This window comes from Misgurnus anguillicaudatus, chromosome 12, assembly GCF_027580225.2.
Source record: "Misgurnus anguillicaudatus chromosome 12, ASM2758022v2, whole genome shotgun sequence".
NCBI lineage: Eukaryota > Metazoa > Chordata > Actinopteri > Cypriniformes > Cobitidae > Misgurnus > Misgurnus anguillicaudatus.
This window is the reverse complement of record NC_073348.2, coordinates 9261978-9281581: the sequence shown is the minus strand read 5'-3', so window position 1 is coordinate 9281581 and position 19604 is coordinate 9261978. Positions and strand designations below refer to the sequence as shown.

Genomic DNA, 19604 nt, shown 5'->3' with positions numbered 1-19604 from the left:
TCCTATCAAACTGAAGATAATTATGTTCAGTTTACAAATATTTGGTCACATTTAGCTAAATGTAATTAATTTAAACCTTACACAACGCTAAACATCTTTTTCAGAGATAACTGACTCAGTTTTTCAGGGCCTAACATTCAAACCAGCAATATAGATTCCCCAAGGTGTGAATGGCCTTCCCCTGGCATTGGCTAGGACAATGCAAGTGGAAAAAACAGTTTGACTTAACTGGTTCAGAACATATGTTTTTATTAGTTTCACATTTTATTAGTTTCAAAAAGATCTGTGTAAGGTTTACATTAATCAAAAAGTGATGAAATCTTTGTAAATTGAACTAGGATGCCTATCTGCCACCTCTCTGCACCTTATCATCAGAGGGTGGACTGCATTTACTCTTTTTTTCTTTTAAAATCTCAAGCCTTTTTCATGTGTTTCCTATCAAAATGAAGCTCATTATGTTCAGTTTACAAATATTTAGTCACGTTTAGCTAAATGTAATTAATTTAAACCTTACACAACCCTAAACATCTTTTTCAGAGATAACTAACTCAGTTTTCAGGGCCTAACATTCAAACCAGCAAAATAGTGTGTCTGGATTCCCCTCACCCAGCCAAGGTGTGAATGGCCTTCCCCTGGCATTGGCTAGAACTTTGCAAGTGGAAAAACCAGTTTGAGTTAGCTGAAACTCTGATTTTAAGAACATGTTTTTATTAGTTTAACATTAGTTAAAAATTAGTAAATTTGATCGAATACAAATACACTGAACATAATAAGCTTCAGTTTGATAGGATGCCTATCTGCCACCTCTCTGCACCTTATCGTCTGAGGATGGAGTGCATTTACATTTTTCATGTGTTTCCTATCAAAATGAAGCTCATTTTGTTCCGTTTACAAATATTTGTTCATATTTACTTAAAGTTAATTAATTAGAAACGTATAGAAAATTATAAAAACTTGTACAAACAATTTTCTGATAATTGACTCAAACCAGATTTTAGGGCCATTATCACCTGCTTGAACCTCATTGGCTAGATCAGTTTCAGTGCAATTCTCACCTGGCAGGGGCAAGTGGAATGCTGCAACCTCATTGGCTAGTTTGAATCCAGACCCAGGGTTAAATAGAGACACTAGGGTCAGTTCAGATCATCCTTGGAAACAGGTAACTGTTATCTTCAGGACAACCTGGTTTGTTTTAGACCAAATCACAGATTTTTCTTCTAGAAAACGAATTTTTCATCTGAAAACTTGAAATGGATTCTGAAGGGTGAGTAATTTATAACATTAGTTGTGTTAAGCTGCCTTCTTTGTTTGTTAAAGACTTAAAGAGGTAGTTCAAATTTGAGAAATGTTTGTAACCAAACAGTTTGTGAACCCACATACTCTTTTTTTCTTTTAAAATCTAAAGCTTTTTATGTGTTTCCTATCAAAATGAAGCTCATTATGTTCAGTTTACAAAGATTTAATCATATTAACTTACTTTTAATTAATTTAAAACTATACAAACATATTTTTCTGAGATAAATCAGTTTTTCAGGGCCTAACATTTAAACTAGCAAAATAAGATGGCTGCATTCCCCTCACCCCAGCTAAGGGGTGGCCTTCCACTGGCATTGGCTAGAACTATGCAACTTATTTATATTTATTAAAAATAAGTAAATGTGATCAAATCTTTGTAAAATGAACATATTGAGCTTCAGTTTCCATTCACCACATTCACTTCCATAGTAGGAATAAAGAATACTATGGAAGTAAATGGTTACAAACATTTCTTAAAATTGTTTGTTTTGATGAACACAAAATAAGCTAAGAAATTTATACAGGTTTGTAACAACATGAGATTGAGTAAATGATGATTCAAAATATCTAACTACATAATACATCTTGTTTTAAGAAATTATTAAATATTAGACTGGAAACAAGACAAAAATACTACTAGTGAAATAACCTTTTTTTTGTACATACAGAAAGTACCACAGCAGGATTTACTTCCTCTGCCCGATCTGCAGGAAAGCTCCGCGCACTCTTCCTGGGCATCTCAGGACGGTGTGCATGCAGGGAAGGACTGAGGAGGACATCCAAGCCACTGTACTCCAGGCTAAGAAGGAAATGGCAGAGTTCTCCCACAACGGGCGCTTTTGGGACTACCATAGGATTCTGGAGATTTTTGGAGCGGCTAATCCTCTGGCCAGGTAGTTTATTGAATTAAGTTGAAACTGGAATTTAGTTTATTTTCAGATATTTATATTAGATAACAAGAAAAAAATACTAAGTAAGACATTCATATTTTGCAGTGTTCTTTCTACTGTTGCAGTACAATACTCAATATTCCATCAAATGTGTGTGTATTCACTGTTTTTCTTTTCTTAGCTTGTTAGAGGAAATGGAGAAGAAGGGCTTGGTGGTGAGGAACATACCTCCTATCCTTCATACGCCAGCTTCATTTACTCACAGCTCCACGAGAGATGCTGAGAGAGAGCCGCCAACTGTTGAACCAGAAGAACCAGAGCCAGCGTCTGATGAGAACTCTGAGGAGTACTATCAGAGGTAAAGTTACACTACATTTCAGTTTCACACAGAAATAGCAGATGTAGAGAGTGGATATGATTACTCTTGAACATATACACAATCATTTGACCACCTGGTTTATTTGATTTTGCAGCAATGGGCCACGGTGGACCGATGATGTCCGGGTGGAGATGGTAAAAAAAGGCCTCTACAAAAAGCACTCCATCAAACACCACCTTCTTGATGGATTTTACCACTATTTATGCGTGGACTTGGGCAACCGTAAATGCAAACAAGAGGTAATTTTAAAAGAAAAGATACATGTTAATGTCACACACACACACACAGAGAAAAATAAATAAATACATTTGAAGAAAACATAGGTTAAACTTTATTTTAAGGTGTCATTGTTACTGTGTAATTATACATTTAAGTTAGCCTGTCTTACATTGAGCTCTGCAGATTTTAATGTGTAATGTATAATTACAGGTGGAAAATGTATCTCGGTTCATGTACTTCATGAACTCAGAGGAGCCGAGCCTGTTGTTTGTTCAGGATGTGGAGAAGGTGCGAGAGTACTTTAACATACTCAGCCAGACCCAACTCTCCAAACAGACAGTGCTCAATTATTGGAAAAGTCTCAAGAGGTCAGTACTGTGTAAATGTAACAAACACATAATGTAACTGTGAACTGATAATTATCAGATATGCTGTCTTCTGGCTATAACAATCATTTCTTTCTCTCTTTAAGGTTCATGAAGTACATACTAACTTCAACTAGCCTTCGCAGCAAGGACAAAAGTCTCTACACTGATTGTAGAGACTTTATCGATCGTCTGGATGGCATACGCGCTCGTATGTCTAAGAAGTTGAATGCGGTGGCTCGGTTGATGGGACACACCCCAGAGACAGCCAAGAAGCAGTACAACCTGAGAACTCCGGCAGACCCATTCCTGGCGCTACGTGTCATTGAGGACATTGTTGGAAAAGCACGGTAAGCCATATAAAATCTATATATACTATATAATTTGTAATGTTGCTACTCAAAGCAGTCATTCATTGGCTTAATTGTTTATTCATTGATCTTGCAGACCTGGATCCAGTGCAGAGGGTGGGTGCAGAGAGCAGAGGATGGATGAAACGACAGCATTCGACATGCTTGTCCAGTCTTGCCCTGTGACTCTGGACGGGTCACCTCCTAAAAAGGCAAAACGACATCAGCTGTGTGGCGAGCACGAGCGGCACTGCTATGACCGCTGGCGTAGTGAGCAGCTCAAGCTACGTGAATCTAGTGCTCTTGGTAAGCATCAATATACACGTTTTGTATCAAAAATTGTGTCACCACAATAGCTAATGCTCCTCGTGATTTGTCTTTATAGAACACTTTGGTCGGCATCAGCCGTCTGAGACTGGAATAGAGGCCTGGATCCGGAAGCAGGGGTGGACTTCCAACCTTCCAAAGGCTACCTTAATACTGAGGCAGTGGGAGGCACGACCGAAATGAAGAATTTCCCCAGACATTTAATTATTTTCATTTTCAATAAAACACAACTGCTCTTAACCTGTTGTTTAATTACATTTTTTTCTTGTTTTGGTAGTCTACCATTACAAATGCAGCATTATGTAATAAAAAGGGTGATTTTTAGAGTATATTTTTTATTTTATTTTTCTATTTTTAAAGTATATTTGGATAGCCAAATCTATGTTATATTAATGCAAAACAAAACTCAAGTGAAAGGCCTTTGCAACATAACAAAAAAACGAGCATTACTTTGATACACACATTTAAAGCTTAGCTTTAAATAAACAATTAAATTATTAAACAAGCTTGTATGATCTTCAATTGTACAATCACACACCCATTACATGCCGAAAAAACATTGACTTTGACAAAATCATTGACTTCTGTTTTTTTATATATATTTGCAACACAACCAGTATACAGTTCAAGTCTTAGGCCCCAAACCAGCTTCATTGTTTTAGCAGTGTTTTAATTTAAGAAAATGTATTAGGCAGAAAATAGGAGGGTCAAAGTTTAAATCAGGAAAAGTGATCCCACACGGTCAACACACCACAACCCGTCCATGCCCGGGGATGAAGCACCTCGACTATGTATTTCAACTCTCTTTTCTCTTTTGTGTTGTAATGTAACCTTTGATTAAACTTGTTAATAAAAGGCAATTGCCCTTAACCGATTGTTTATTTTATTTCTGTTCATTTATTCGTAGTCTACCATTACAAATACAGCATTCTGCGATAAAAAGGGTAATTTGTAGGCAAACAGATATTTCTAAAGTATATTTGGATAGAAAAATCATTGTTATATGAATGCAGAACAAAACTCCCCGTGAAAGGCCTTTGCAACTCCTTTAAAATAAAACAACCTCCACCAACTTAATATCTCACTTACTCACTTAAACACACACACAATGGAAATGCTAATTACAAACATCTCCCCACTCCCTCCATGTTCTTTTTGGATTCTAGATCCACATTGCATTTCTGGACATGTATAGGTTTGCTGGCCCTGTTTGTTTATCCACACACAAATGCTAACCTGAATACATATAAACAAACCAAATAACTTTAAAGGGGAGGTTTAATGCTATTTCATGCATTCTGACTTATTAACACAGTTTAAGAGTTGTATTTATTAACTGTATCAGATGAAGTCCAAGTCAAAGCAAAGTTGTCCTCCTGCAGGATAGTTTGAAACTATTACCATCTCTATTTAACCCTGGGTCTGGATTCAAACTAGTGAATGAGGTTGCAGCATTCCACATGCCCTGTCAGGTGAGAATTGCACTGAAACTGATCAAGCCAATGCCCCTGCCACGTGATAATGGCCCTAAAATCTGTTTTGAGTCAGTTATCAGAAAATTGTTTGTAGAAGTTTTTATAAGTTTCTTTAAGTTTCTAATTAATTACATAAGTAAATGTGACCAAATATTTGTAAACTGAACATAATGAGCTTCATTTTGATAGGAAACATGAAAAAAGCTTGAGATTTTAAAAGAAACAAAGAGTACATGCACTCCATCCTCAGATGATAAGGTGCAGAGAGGTGGCAGATAGGCATCCTATCAAACTGAAGATAATTATGTTCAGTTTACAAATATTTGGTCACATTTAGCTAAATGTAATTAATTTAAACCTTACACAACGCTAAACATCTTTTTCAGAGATAACTGACTCAGTTTTTCAGGGCCTAACATTCAAACCAGCAATATAGATTCCCCAAGGTGTGAATGGCCTTCCCCTGGCATTGGCTAGGACAATGCAAGTGGAAAAACCAGTTTGACTCAACTGGTTCAGAACATATGTTTTTATTAGTTTCACATTTTATTAGTTTCAAAAAGATCTGTGTAAGGTTTACATTAATCAAAAAGTGATGAAATCTTTGTAAATTGAACTAGGATGCCTATCTGCCAGCTCTCTGCACCTTATCATCTGAGGATGGAGTGCATTTACTCTTTTTTCTTTTAAAATCTCAAGCCTTTTTCATGTGTTTCCTATCAAAATGAAGCTCATTATGTTCAGTTTACAAATATTTAGTCACATTTAGCTAAACATAATTTATTTAAACCTTACACAACCCTAAACATCTTTTTCAGAGATAACTGACTCAGTTTTTCAGGGCCTAACATTCAAACCAGCAAAATAGTGTGTTTGGATTCCCCTCACCCAGCCAAGGTGTGAATGGCCTTCCCCTGGCATTGGCTAGAATTGCAAAGGGGAAACCCAGTTTGAGTTAGCTGAAACTCTGATTTTAAGAACATGTTTTTATTAGTTTAACATTAGTTAAAAATAAGTAAATTTGATCAAATACAAATACACTGAACATAATAAGCTTCAGTTTGATAGGATGCCTATCTGCCACCTCTCTGCACCTTATCATCTGAGGATGGAGTGCATTTACATTTTTCATGTGTTTCCTATCAAAATGAAGCTCATTTTGTTCCGTTTACAAATATTTGGTCATATTTACTTAAAGTTAATTAATTAGAAACGTATAGAAAATTATAAAAACTTGTACAAACAATTTTCTGATAACTGACTCAAACCAGATTTTAGGGCCATTATCACCTGCTTGAACCTCATTGGCTAGATCAGTTTCAGTGCAATTCTCACCTGGCAGGGGCATGTGGAATGCTGCAATCTCATTGGCAAGTTTGAATCCAGACCCAGGGTTAAATAGAGACACTAGGGTCAGTTCAGATCATCCTTGGAAACAGGTAACTGTTATCTTCTGGACAACCTGGTTTGTTTTAGACCAAATCACAGATTTTTCTTCTAGAAAACGAATTTTTCATCTGAAAAATTGAAATGGATTCTGAAGGGTGAGTAATTTATAACATTAGTTGTGTTAAGCTGCCTTTTTTGTTTGTTAAAAGACTTAAAGAGGTAGTTCACATTTGAGAAATGTTTGTAACTGTTTGTGGACCCACATACTCTTTTTTTCTTTTAAAATCTAAAGCTTTTTTATCTGTTTCCTATCAAAATGAAGCTCATTATGTTCAGTTTACAAAGATTTAATCACATTAACTTACTTTTAATTAATTTAAAACTATTCAAACATATTTTTCTGAGATAAATCAGTTTTTCAGGGCCTAACATTCAAACTAGCAAAATAAGATGGCTGCATTCCCCTCACCCCAGCTAAGGTGTGGCCTTCCACTGGCATTGGCTAGAACTATGCAACTTATTTATATTAATTAAAAATAAGTAAATGTGATCAAATCTTTGTAAAATGAACATAATGAGCTTCAGTTTGAAACGGTTTCCATTCACCACATTCACTTCCATAGAAAGAATAAAGAATATTATGGAAGTAAATGATTACAAACATTTCTTAAAACATCTTTCTTCATCAAAACAAACAAATAAATTTATAGAGGTTTGTAATGAGAGTGAGTAAATGATGATTCAAAATATCTAACTACATAATGGATCTTGTTTTTAGAAATTTAAATATTGGACTAGAAACAAGACAAAAATACTACTAGTGAAATAACCTTTATTTTTTTGTACATACAGAAAGTACCACAGCAGGATTTACTTCCTCTGCCCGATCTGCAGGAAGGCTCCGCGCACTCTTCCTGGGCATCTCAGGACGGTGTGCATGCAGGGAAGGACTGAGGAGGACATCCAAGCCACTGTACTCCAGGCTAAGAAGGAAATGGCAGAGTTCTCCCACAACGGGCGCTTGTGGGACTACCATAGGATTCTGGAGATTTTTGGAGCGGCTAATCCTCTGGCCAGGTAGTTTATTGAATTAAGTTGAAACTGGAATTTGGTTTATTTTCAGATATTTATATAAGATAACAAGACAAAAATACTAAGTAAGACATTCATTTTTTGCAGTGTTCTTTCTACTGTTGCAGTACAATACCCAATATTCCATCAAATGTGTGTGTATTCACTGTTTTTCTTTTCTTAGCTTGTTAGAGGAAATGAAGAAGAAGGGCTTGGTGGTGAGGAACATACCTCCTATCCTTCATACCCCAGCTTCATTTACTCACAGCACCACGAGAGATGCTGAGAGAGAGCCACCAGCTATTGAACCAGAAGAACCAGAGCCAGCGTCTGATGAGAACTCTGAGGAGTACTATCAGAGGTAAAGTTTCACTACATTTCAGTTTCAAACAGAAACAGGTATATAGCGCATATAGCACTGTTGTTTGTGTTTCAACGTCTTAAAATCACTTAATTTAAAACTGTGGTGTACAAATGTTAAGCTTTTATGACCACGCGCACAGCAACGTGACGTGGGCGCGTAACCTCGAATGAGAAAATACTATGAGTTAAGTGTGTGCACTCAATCTGCAGACTGCTTAAACTTCGGCAGCGAATGAGGGAGCTATAAATTGTAAAACATAACCCGCCAAACTGGCTAGTAATTTGACATCGTTACCACAATAGCTGGACATGATTTTCATAATTTAATTTACTGCTACCCTGTCGCAGACCCCCCTCACCCCTCATTTTCAAAAACTCATCGGATCTAGACGAATCACAAAAATGACCTATTATGGATCAAAAACGGCGAATTTCGCCGAAAGGTGACAAGTTTGCACCCCTGCAGGTCTCTGCTGCAGCGTCGCTAACATGACGCACTAACATCACTAGCCCATTAAAGGGGTGGTGAACTGAATTTTCTGTCAGCATACTTTTAATCTTTAAACATTAAATTGCTGTTTTAACATTCTTAACATTTTTAATTCTCATGAATAAACTTCATTAAATGAATCACTTAACTTTTTTAACTTATTTATGCATCTTTTAACTATTTATTCTTATTTATGTCATTTTTAACAGGGTTACACACAGAACTTACCAGCATTGTCAGCTTCTTGGGTGTTGTGAAGGAGGAAAGTGGTTGATGGAGCTGCAATGAAATAAAGAAAATAATTATACATAAAGTTAGACTTAATTTTTAAAATGCAGAAGGTTATCATTTTACACCACTTTATACTCACCAACAGCTGGAGCTTTGCTTACTGGCAGCATATACTTTAATAGTGCCCCCAGAAAATGGGTCATAAGGAGTAAACAAATTTTAGCCCTTTAGAGTAGAAGCCAAACTGGGTTTATATTGTTCTGTTAAATGCTTAACATCACAGCAATTGGTATAATACTAAACCAACTTTATGCAGCATGTTATTAGGATTTATTACATGGCTTGGTTTAATTGGTTGTTATTCGCTATAACAACCGCATCGGCATCGCTATTTATTATCCCTTAGGGATAATATATAGCGATGCCGAGGCAGTTGTTATCGTACTTGTAAATAGCATAAAAGTTAATACAAGTAAGAATTAGGCTAATGTTAATATAATATAAGAGTTTTAGGCTGCAGATTATCCGATACAGGTAATGGAAAATTAAGCCAACAGGTTTACGTACCTTTATCTCCTTTCTTCTTTTCTTCCAGCCTCTTTTTTGTTGTTTTTTATGGCCAGAAAGATATTTTCGACTCTACGGGGCCCTCTGCTGGCCACGGGGCCCTTTGTAATTGCAAGGGTTGCTTAGTGGCTTGGCCGGCTCTGGACATGAAGATGAGTGGAAAACTGCCTTTGTTACCCATTCAGGCCACTATACCAGGTCATGCCCTTCAGACACTCCAACTCACTAGCCGTTTACCAAGGGTATATGAACAAGGTCTTCTGTGAGTACCTAAACCGATTTGTAGTAGTCTACATAGACGACAACCTCATCTACTCTTCCTCCCTGGCAGAACATCATTGTCACATGAAACTAGTCTTGGAAAAACTTAGAGAACATGAACTATATCTAAAATTGGACAAATGTGAGTTCCACACCACCAGCGTCCACTTCCTGGGTTATATCCTCACTCAACAAGGAGTACAGATGGATCAACGTAAGGTAGGTGCGATCCAGGGCTGGCCCTTACCTTTTTCTGTGAAAGATCTACAACATTTCCTGGGTTTTGCCAAATTCTACAGAAGATTCATTAATATCTATAGTCTAATCAGTGCTCCCCTTAACTCCCAGAAGCCATCTCAGCATTTAATCTCCTCAAGGAAGCTTTTCAATCTGCACCAGTCCTGATCCAGCCTAATCCAGATCCTCTGAATAAAACACAAATACATAAGCACATACAGTTAACCTCTCGCTGTGCACTATTTCCCCTTATGAAAACAAACCATGGTTTTACTACAGTTACAACCATAAAACCATGTTTACTAGTAAAACCGTGGTTTTGCTGATAGTAATACAATACAAAGGGTCGGCGGCAGGATGACGTTGATTTTTTAACGTTGCTAACAATATCTATATAAACTACTGTCTACATACATTAATAATATTAACATTACTATACATCTAGGGTGGCCATTCGTGCCAGTTCCACCGGACACGTCCCGAACATGTTTTCGGGTGCGTTCTCCGGAAGTCGCGTTGGTCGACCGCATACATCATCAAGGTTTAATATTTCGGGTTCAATTTCAGAAAAGCATCCGTTACGTGTCAAGGTAAGAATGAAACTCCAATGATTGTATGTCTTAAAAGAAACAAATCTTAATTTTCTAATGTATTCTAACTGAAATGTGAGAACCTCGATGACGTATGCGGTCGAGCAACGCAACTTCCGGAGAACGCACCCGAAAACATGTTTGGGACGTGTCCGGCGGAACTGGCACGGATGGCCACCCTATATACATCATATAAAAGGTCTACAGGTTTAGCATCAGTGTATGGTCTTCGTTTTGAGATACAGATACTCTGTCATCATAAATGTAGTATTTTGTAACAGAAGACCGGATGACAACATGCAAAATATAAACGGTGCTTCTTACCTTTTATGTTGATAAAATGATCGCAAATCGAATCCAGTCTGTTTTAGATGCGTGAATAACCAATAAAACCCATCTAATAGAATATACCCAATCACCATTTTTGTCCACAAAGGCATATAATCCATGAAATATAGATATATATAGTCTGTTGATCTGTTTACATCTGTTTACAGCAGAGTCTCTGACGTCATCATCTGCCGGGCATCTTACCTCGGACAGCTCGCTCACTCATAACATTGTGTTTTAATGGTACATGTACTTTTAACTTGCCGATTTTCAAATAGTTGTGTTTCTTACAAAGGTTATTAACGTGTCTATAATTCTGGATGCTTTAAATGTAAAAAATTTAACAGTTTACGGTTACAAGTGAGCGAGAGTTGCCCGAGGTAAAATGGGCGCCAGACATATAGCCTTTATTATGTATTTACTACAATGAAAACAAAAAACCATATTAACCACTAAATAACCATGGTTTTCATAAACTATAGTTAAACCATGGTTAGTGTGTTTGTTAATAGTAATCAATACACCAAAAGAAAAATGTGGTTACTACACTTTTACCACAATAAAACCATGGTTAATTTTCGTAAGGGTTGGAGCTGACTGACCCTTAAAATGCACTTTGAAATAGTTATGTTTATACTCTCTAAATGGTTTAGTATAGACAACCCTTTCAGTGAAGGTAGGTCTTTCATGGTTTGGACCAGAGTGAGGATGCTTTTCAAAAGGATACGTTAACAAAAACAAGCCTTACCTCTTCTGAGCTTGTTCAGCCATTGATTAACTGTATCAGATGAAGTCCAAGTCAAAGCAAAGGTGTCCTCCTGCAGGATAGTTTGAAACTATTACCATCTCTATTTAACCCTGGGTCTGGATTCAAACTAGTGAATGAGGGTGCAGCATTCCACATGCCCTGCCAGGTGAGAATTGCACTGAAACTGATCAAGCCAATGCCCCTGCCACGTGATAATGGCCCTAAAATCTGTTTTGAGTCAGTTATCAGAAAATTGTTTGTAGAAGTTTTTATAAGTTTCTTTAAGTTTCTAATTAATTACATAAGTAAATGTGACCAAATATTTGTAAACTGAACATAATGAGCTTCATTTTGATAGGAAACATGAAAAAAGCTTGAGATTTTAAAAGAAACAAAGACTACATGCACTCCATCCTCAAATGATAAGGTGCAGAGAGGTGGCAGATAGGCATCCTATCAAACTGAAGATAATTATGTTCAGTTTACAAATATTTGGTCACATTTAGCTAAATGTAATTAATTTAAACCTTACACAACGCTAAACATCTTTTTCAGAGATAACTGACTCAGTTTTTCAGGGCCTAACATTCAAACCAGCAATATAGATTCCCCAAGGTGTGAATGGCCTTCCCCTGGCATTGGCTAGGACAATGCAAGTGGAAAAAACAGTTTGACTTAACTGGTTCAGAACATATGTTTTTATTAGTTTCACATTTTATTAGTTTCAAAAAGATCTGTGTAAGGTTTACATTAATCAAAAAGTGATGAAATCTTTGTAAATTGAACTAGGATGCCTATCTGCCAGCTCTCTGCACCTTATCATCTGAGGATGGAGTGCATTTACTCTTTTTTCTTTTAAAATCTCAAGCCTTTTTCATGTGTTGCCTATCAAAATGAAGCTCATTGTTTTCAGTTTACAAATATTTAGTCACATTTAGCTAAATGTAATTAATTTAAACCTTACACAACCCTAAACATCTTTTTCAGAGATAACTGACTCAGTTTTCAGGGCCTAACATTCAAACCAGCAAAATAGTGTGTCTGGATTCCCCTCACCCAGCCAAGGTGTGAATGGCCTTCCCCTGGCATTGGCTAGAACTTTGCAAGTGGAAAAACCAGTTTGAGTTAGCTGAAACTCTGATTTTAAGAACATGTTTTTATTAGTTTAACATTAGTTAAAAATTAGTAAATTTTTACAAATACAAATACACTGAACATAATAAGCTTCAGTTTGATAGGATGCCTATCTGCCACCTCTCTGCACCTTATCGTCTGAGGATGGAGTGCATTTACATTTTTCATGTGTTTCCTATCAAAATGAAGCTCATTTTGTTCCGTTTACAAATATTTGTTCATATTTACTTAAAGTTAATTAATTAGAAACGTATAGAAAATTATAAAAACTTGTACAAACAATTTTCTGATAATTGACTCAAACCAGATTTTAGGGCCATTATCACCTGCTTGAACCTCATTGGCTAGATCAGTTTCAGTGCAATTCTCACCTGGCAGGGGCAAGTGGAATGCTGCAACCTCATTGGCTAGTTTGAATCCAGACCCAGGGTTAAATAGAGACACTAGGGTCAGTTCAGATCATCCTTGGAAACAGGTAACTGTTATCTTCAGGACAACCTGGTTTGTTTTAGACCAAATCACAGATTTTTCTTCTAGAAAACGAATTTTTCATCTGAAAACTTGAAATGGATTCTGAAGGGTGAGTAATTTATAACATTAGTTGTGTTAAGCTGCCTTCTTTGTTTGTTAAAGACTTAAAGAAGTAGTTCAAATTTGAGAAATGTTTGTAACCAAACGGTTTGTGAACCCACATACTCTTTTTTTTTTTTAAATCTAAAGCTTTTTATGTGTTTCCTATCAAAATGAAGCTCATTATGTTCAGTTTACAAAGATTTAATCATATTAACTTACTTTTAATTAATTTAAAACTATACAAACATATTTTTCTGAGATAAATCAGTTTTTCAGGGCCTAACATTTAAACTAGCAAAATAAGATGGCTGCATTCCCCTCACCCCAGCTAAGGGGTGGCCTTCCACTGGCATTGGCTAGAACTATGCAACTTATTTATATTTATTAAAAATAAGTAAATGTGATCAAAGCTTTGTAAAATGAACATATTGAGCTTCAGTTTCCATTCACCACATTCACTTCCATAGTAGGAATAAAGAATACTATGGAAGTAAATGGTTACAAACATTTCTTAAAATTGTTTGTTTTGATGAACACAAAATAAGCTAAGAAATTTATACAGGTTTGTAACAACATGAGATTGAGTAAATGATGATTCAAAATATCTAACTACATAATACATCTTGTTTTAAGAAATTATTAAATATTAGACTGGAAACAAGACAAAAATACTACTAGTGAAATAACCTTTTTTTTTGTACATACAGAAAGTACCACAGCAGGATTTACTTCCTCTGCCCGATCTGCAGGAAAGCTCCGCGCACTCTTCCTGGGCATCTCAGGACGGTGTGCATGCAGGGAAGGACTGAGGAGGACATCCAAGCCACTGTGCTCCAGGCTAAGAAGGAAATGGCAGAGTTCTCCCACAACGGGCGCTTTTGGGACTACCATAGGATTCTGGAGATTTTTGGAGCGGCTAATCCTCTGGCCAGGTAGTTTATTGAATTAAGTTGAAACTGGAATTTAGTTTATTTTCAGATATTTATATTAGATAACAAGAAAAAAATACTAAGTAAGACATTCATATTTTGCAGTGTGCTTTCTACTGTTACAGTACAATACTCAATATTCCATCAAATGTGTGTGTATTCACTGTTTTTCTTTTCTTAGCTTGTTAGAGGAAATGGAGAAGAAGGGCTTGGTGGTGAGGAACATACCTCCTATCCTTCATACGCCAGCTTCATTTACTCACAGCTCCACGAGAGATGCTGAGAGAGAGCCGCCAACTGTTGAACCAGAAGAACCAGAGCCAGCGTCTGATGAGAACTCTGAGGAGTACTATCAGAGGTAAAGTTACACTACATTTCAGTTTCACACAGAAATAGCAGATGTAGAGAGTGGATATGATTACTCTTGAACATATACACAATCATTTGACCACCTGGTTTATTTGATTTTGCAGCAATGGGCCACGGTGGACCGATGATGTCCGGGTGGAGATGGTAAAAAAAGGCCTCTACAAAAAGCACTCCATCAAACACCACCTTCTTGATGGATTTTACCACTATTTATGCGTGGACTTGGGCAACCGTAAATGCAAACAAGAGGTAATTTTAAAAGAAAAGATACATGTTAATGTCACACACACACACACAGAGAAAAATAAATAAATACATTTGAAGAAAACATAGGTTAAACTTTATTTTAAGGTGTCATTGTTACTGTGTAATTATACATTTAAGTTAGCCTGTCTTACATTGAGCTCTGCAGATTTTAATGTGTAATGTATAATTACAGGTGGAAAATGTATCTCGGTTCATGTACTTCATGAACTCAGAGGAGCCGAGCCTGTTGTTTGTTCAGGATGTGGAGAAGGTGCGAGAGTACTTTAACATACTCAGCCAGACCCAACTCTCCAAACAGACAGTGCTCAATTATTGGAAAAGTCTCAAGAGGTCAGTACTGTGTAAATGTAACAAACACATAATGTAACTGTGAACTGATAATTATCAGATATGCTGTCTTCTGGCTATAACAATCATTTCTTTCTCTCTTTAAGGTTCATGAAGTACATACTAACTTCAACTAGCCTTCGCAGCAAGGACAAAAGTCTCTACACTGATTGTAGAGACTTTATCGATCGTCTGGATGGCATACGCGCTCGTATGTCTAAGAAGTTGAATGCGGTGGCTCGGTTGATGGGACACACCCCAGAGACAGCCAAGAAGCAGTACAACCTGAGAACTCCGGCAGACCCATTCCTGGCGCTACGTGTCATTGAGGACATTGTTGGAAAAGCACGGTAAGCCATATAAAATCTATATATACTATATAATTTGTAATGTTGCTACTCAAAGCAGTCATTCATTGGCTTAATTGTTTATTCATTGATCTTGCAGACCTGGATCCAGTGCAGAGGGTGGGTGCAGAGAGCAGAGGATGGATGAAACGACAGCATTCGACATGCTTGTCCAGTCTTGCCCTGTGACTCTGGACGGGTCACCTCCTAAAAAGGCAAAACGACATCAGCTGTGTGGCGAGCACGAGCGGCACTGCTATGACCGCTGGCGTAGTGAGCAGCTCAAGCTACGTGAATCTAGTGCTCTTGGTAAGCATCAATATACACGTTTTGTATCAAAAATTGTGTCACCACAATAGCTAATGCTCCTCGTGATTTGTCTTTATAGAACACTTTGGTCGGCATCAGCCGTCTGAGACTGGAATAGAGGCCTGGATCCGGAAGCAGGGGTGGACTTCCAACCTTCCAAAGGCTACCTTAATACTGAGGCAGTGGGAGGCACGACCGAAATGAAGAATTTCCCCTGACATTTAATTATTTTCATTTTTAATAAAACACAATTGCTCTTAACCTGTTGTTTAATTTCATTTTTTTTTCTTGTCTTGGTAGTCTACCATTACAAATGCAGCATTATGTAATAAAAAGGGTGATTTTTAGAGTATATTTTTTATTTTATTTTATTTTTCTATTTTTAAAGTATATTTGGATAGCCAAATCTATGTTATATTAATGCAAAACAAAACTCAAATGAAAGGCCTTTGCAACATAACAAAAAAACGAGCATTACTTTGATACACACATTTAAAGCTTAGCTTTAAATAAACAATTAAATTATTAAACAAGCTTGTATGATCTTCAGTTGTACAATCACACACCCATTACATGCCGAAAAAACATTGACTTTGACAAAATCATTGACTTCTGTTTTTTTATATATATTTGCAACACAACCAGTATACAGTTCAAGTCTTAGGCCCCAAACCAGCTTCATTGTTTTAGCAGTGTTTTAATTTAAGAAAATGTATTAGGCAGAAAATAGGAGGGTCAAAGTTTAAATCAGGAAAAGTGATCCCACACGGTCAACACACCACAACCCGTCCATGCCCGGGGATGAAGCACCTCGACTATGTATTTCAACTCTCTTTTCTCTTTTGTGTTGTAATGTAACCTTTGATTAAACTTGTTAATAAAAGGCAATTGCCCTTAACCGATTGTTTATTTTATTTCTGTTCATTTATTCGTAGTCTACCATTACAAATACAGCATTCTGCGATAAAAAGGGTAATTTGTAGGCAAACAGATATTTCTAAAGTATATTTGGATAGAAAAATCATTGTTATATGAATGCAGAACAAAACTCCCCGTGAAAGGCCTTTGCAACTCCTTTAAAATAAAACAACCTCCACCAACTTAATATCTCACTTACTCACTTAAACACACACACAATGGAAATGCTAATTACAAACATCTCCCCACTCCCTCCATGTTCTTTTTGGATTCTAGATCCACATTGCATTTCTGGACATGTATAGGTTTGCTGGCCCTGTTTGTTTATCCACACACAAATGCTAACCTGAATACATATAAACAAACCAAATAACTTTAAAGGGGAGGTTTAATGCTATTTCATGCATTCTGACTTATTAACACAGTTTAAGAGTTGTATTTATTAACTGTATCAGATGAAGTCCAAGTCAAAGCAAAGTTGTCCTCCTGCAGGATAGTTTGAAACTATTACCATCTCTATTTAACCCTGGGTCTGGATTCAAACTAGTGAATGAGGTTGCAGCATTCCACATGCCCTGTCAGGTGAGAATTGCACTGAAACTGATCAAGCCAATGCCCCTGCCACGTGATAATGGCCCTAAAATCTGTTTTGAGTCAGTTATCAGAAAATTGTTTGTAGAAGTTTTTATAAGTTTCTTTAAGTTTCTAATTAATTACATAAGTAAATGTGACCAAATATTTGTAAACTGAACATAATGAGCTTCATTTTGATAGGAAACATGAAAAAAGCTTGAGATTTTAAAAGAAACAAAGAGTACATGCACTCCATCCTCAGATGATAAGGTGCAGAGAGGTGGCAGATAGGTATCCTATCAAACTGAAGATAATTATGTTCAGTTTACAAATATTTGGTCACATTTAGCTAAATGTAATTAATTTAAACCTTACACAACGCTAAACATCTTTTTCAGAGATAACTGACTCAGTTTTTCAGGGCCTAACATTCAAACCAGCAATATAGATTCCCCAAGGTGTGAATGGCCTTCCCCTGGCATTGGCTAGGACAATGCAAGTGGAAAAACCAGTTTGACTCAACTGGTTCAGAACATATGTTTTTATTAGTTTCACATTTTATTAGTTTCAAAAAGATCTGTGTAAGGTTTACATTAATCAAAAAGTGATCAAATCTTTGTAAATTGAACTAGGATGCCTATCTGCCAGCTCTCTGCACCTTATCATCTGAGGATGGAGTGCATTTACTCTTTTTTCTTTTAAAATCTCAAGCCTTTTTCATGTGTTTCCTATCAAAATGAAGCTCATTATGTTCAGTTTACAAATATTTAGTCACATTTAGCTAAACATAATTTATTTAAACCTTACACAACCCTAAACATCTTTTTCAGAGATAACTGACTCAGTTTTTCAGGGCCTAACATTCAAACCAGCAAAATAGTGTGTTTGGATTCCCCTCACCCAGCCAAGGTGTGAATGGCCTTCCCCTGGCATTGGCTAGAATTGCAAAGGGGAAACCCAGTTTGAGTTAGCTGAAACTCTGATTTTAAGAACATGTTTTTATTAGTTTAACATTAGTTAAAAATAAGTAAATTTGATCAAATACAAATACACTGAACATAATAAGTAGGGCTGCACGATTAATCGTTTTTGAACCGAAATCGCGATGTGAATGGATGCGATTTTCGAATCGCAAGAAATGCGATTATTTCGATTCAAAACTATTAAATATAACAATCATCTAGTACGCAGTTTTTGACAGTTCGCTTCATGCGCATTTTACGTTTGATGCAGTTTAGACCAATAGAGTGCATGAACACTGAGGCGCTGACTACACGTCATCACGCCATTTGGAAAACATGAGCGCGAGCAGCAGTTCAACTCCTCAACAAAGTGTACGGCCATATGATTTGCGCGATGCGGAAAACACGGACAGAATCGCGAAATGCATACAAATGGAATTAACTGCACAACGCGGAATGTCATGAAGTTGGCAGATTTTGGATTCAGTCATTTTAAAAACGCATTATAACTCATTAGCCGGCAAATGAAAGGACAGAAATGCGCGAAAACATTTCCCTTTTGTGTAATGTTGGACTTAAAGAAAGGTGTATATACGTCCGTTTCTCGTCATGCATCGCAAACAATGACAAGCGCCTCATCAGACTATAAGCAGGTTTCATTAAAGCCCGGAACACAGCAGACGAAACAGGTACATTATACTTTCTTGCACGCGCACATCTGCACCGCTTTGAATATTTACAGGCATGAGGGTTCATAAAGCGCGCACACAGAGAGCAGTCAGCACACGCGTGATCACTAAACTTAAGTTTTCTTTCTTGTCTAAGTGAATATAAACAGCTGGATGTTTATCAGTATTAAAGCAGAGCAGTTTAGCTGTCTTGTGTCTTAAAGTGACAGTAACCTGGTGCTTTCTGTGTCAGAAATGTTTATTACACACCAAAAATTAAAATCACTCCTTACTCTTAACTGAACAAGCTTCTGCAGCTCCACATTTAAAATCCTACAGTGAGGACTGTGCAGTGTTTTATTTGTATTTTTTGCTTATGTTAAATCATAGATTCTAATAACTAACATATTTACATTTATTACAGATGCCTGAAAAGTAAAACAAGATATATAGTCTTATGATTAAAAGAAAAAACTAAACATTTGCTTGTCAGAAGCATTGTTGTAGTGACAGCCAAAATACTTTGGCCTATATGTTATTTTAAATAAAACTTTTAATACATTTTTGTTAAATGGTATTTTTTTTAATGTTCTTAGATTTAAAAAAAAGTTTGTCTGCAGAATAGCAAAGTCCTGCAAACAACTTGGTAC

General features: G+C 36.6%; 2 protein-coding genes across 2 annotated transcripts; both read left to right on the top strand.

The window, feature by feature from the left end:
- Positions 1-1967: 1967 nt before the first annotated feature.
- On the top strand, positions 1968-4383 carry LOC141369167 (uncharacterized). The gene is made up of 7 exons (XM_073874722.1): positions 1968-2189; positions 2368-2544; positions 2660-2804; positions 2995-3152; positions 3257-3499; positions 3597-3805; positions 3885-4383. Exons 1-7 carry the CDS (start codon positions 2050-2052, stop codon positions 4007-4009), a joined length of 1197 nt encoding a protein of 398 aa, XP_073730823.1. The 5' UTR covers positions 1968-2049; the 3' UTR covers positions 4010-4383.
- Positions 4384-13869: 9486 nt separating this feature from the next.
- LOC141369166 (uncharacterized) lies at positions 13870-16245 on the top strand. Its single transcript, XM_073874721.1, has 7 exons — positions 13870-14217; positions 14396-14572; positions 14688-14832; positions 15023-15180; positions 15285-15527; positions 15625-15833; positions 15913-16245. The coding sequence occupies exons 1-7, from the start codon at positions 14078-14080 to the stop codon at positions 16035-16037; spliced, it is 1197 nt and encodes a 398-aa protein (XP_073730822.1). The 5' UTR covers positions 13870-14077; the 3' UTR covers positions 16038-16245.
- Positions 16246-19604: the final 3359 nt, after the last annotated feature.

Excerpts from the sequence above, each read along its gene's own strand:
- LOC141369167 (XM_073874722.1), top strand. The coding sequence starts at position 2,050 with ATGCAGGGAAGGACTGAGGAGGACATCCAAGCCACTGTACTCCAGGCT. Across the intron at positions 2,190-2,367 it reads GCGGCTAATCCTCTGGCCAG|CTTGTTAGAGGAAATGGAGA; the intron begins GTAGTTTATTGA and ends TTCTTTTCTTAG. Across the intron at positions 2,545-2,659 it reads TCTGAGGAGTACTATCAGAG|CAATGGGCCACGGTGGACCG; the intron begins GTAAAGTTACAC and ends TTGATTTTGCAG.
- LOC141369166 (XM_073874721.1), top strand. The coding sequence starts at position 14,078 with ATGCAGGGAAGGACTGAGGAGGACATCCAAGCCACTGTGCTCCAGGCT. Across the intron at positions 14,573-14,687 it reads TCTGAGGAGTACTATCAGAG|CAATGGGCCACGGTGGACCG; the intron begins GTAAAGTTACAC and ends TTGATTTTGCAG. Across the intron at positions 15,528-15,624 it reads GACATTGTTGGAAAAGCACG|ACCTGGATCCAGTGCAGAGG; the intron begins GTAAGCCATATA and ends TTGATCTTGCAG.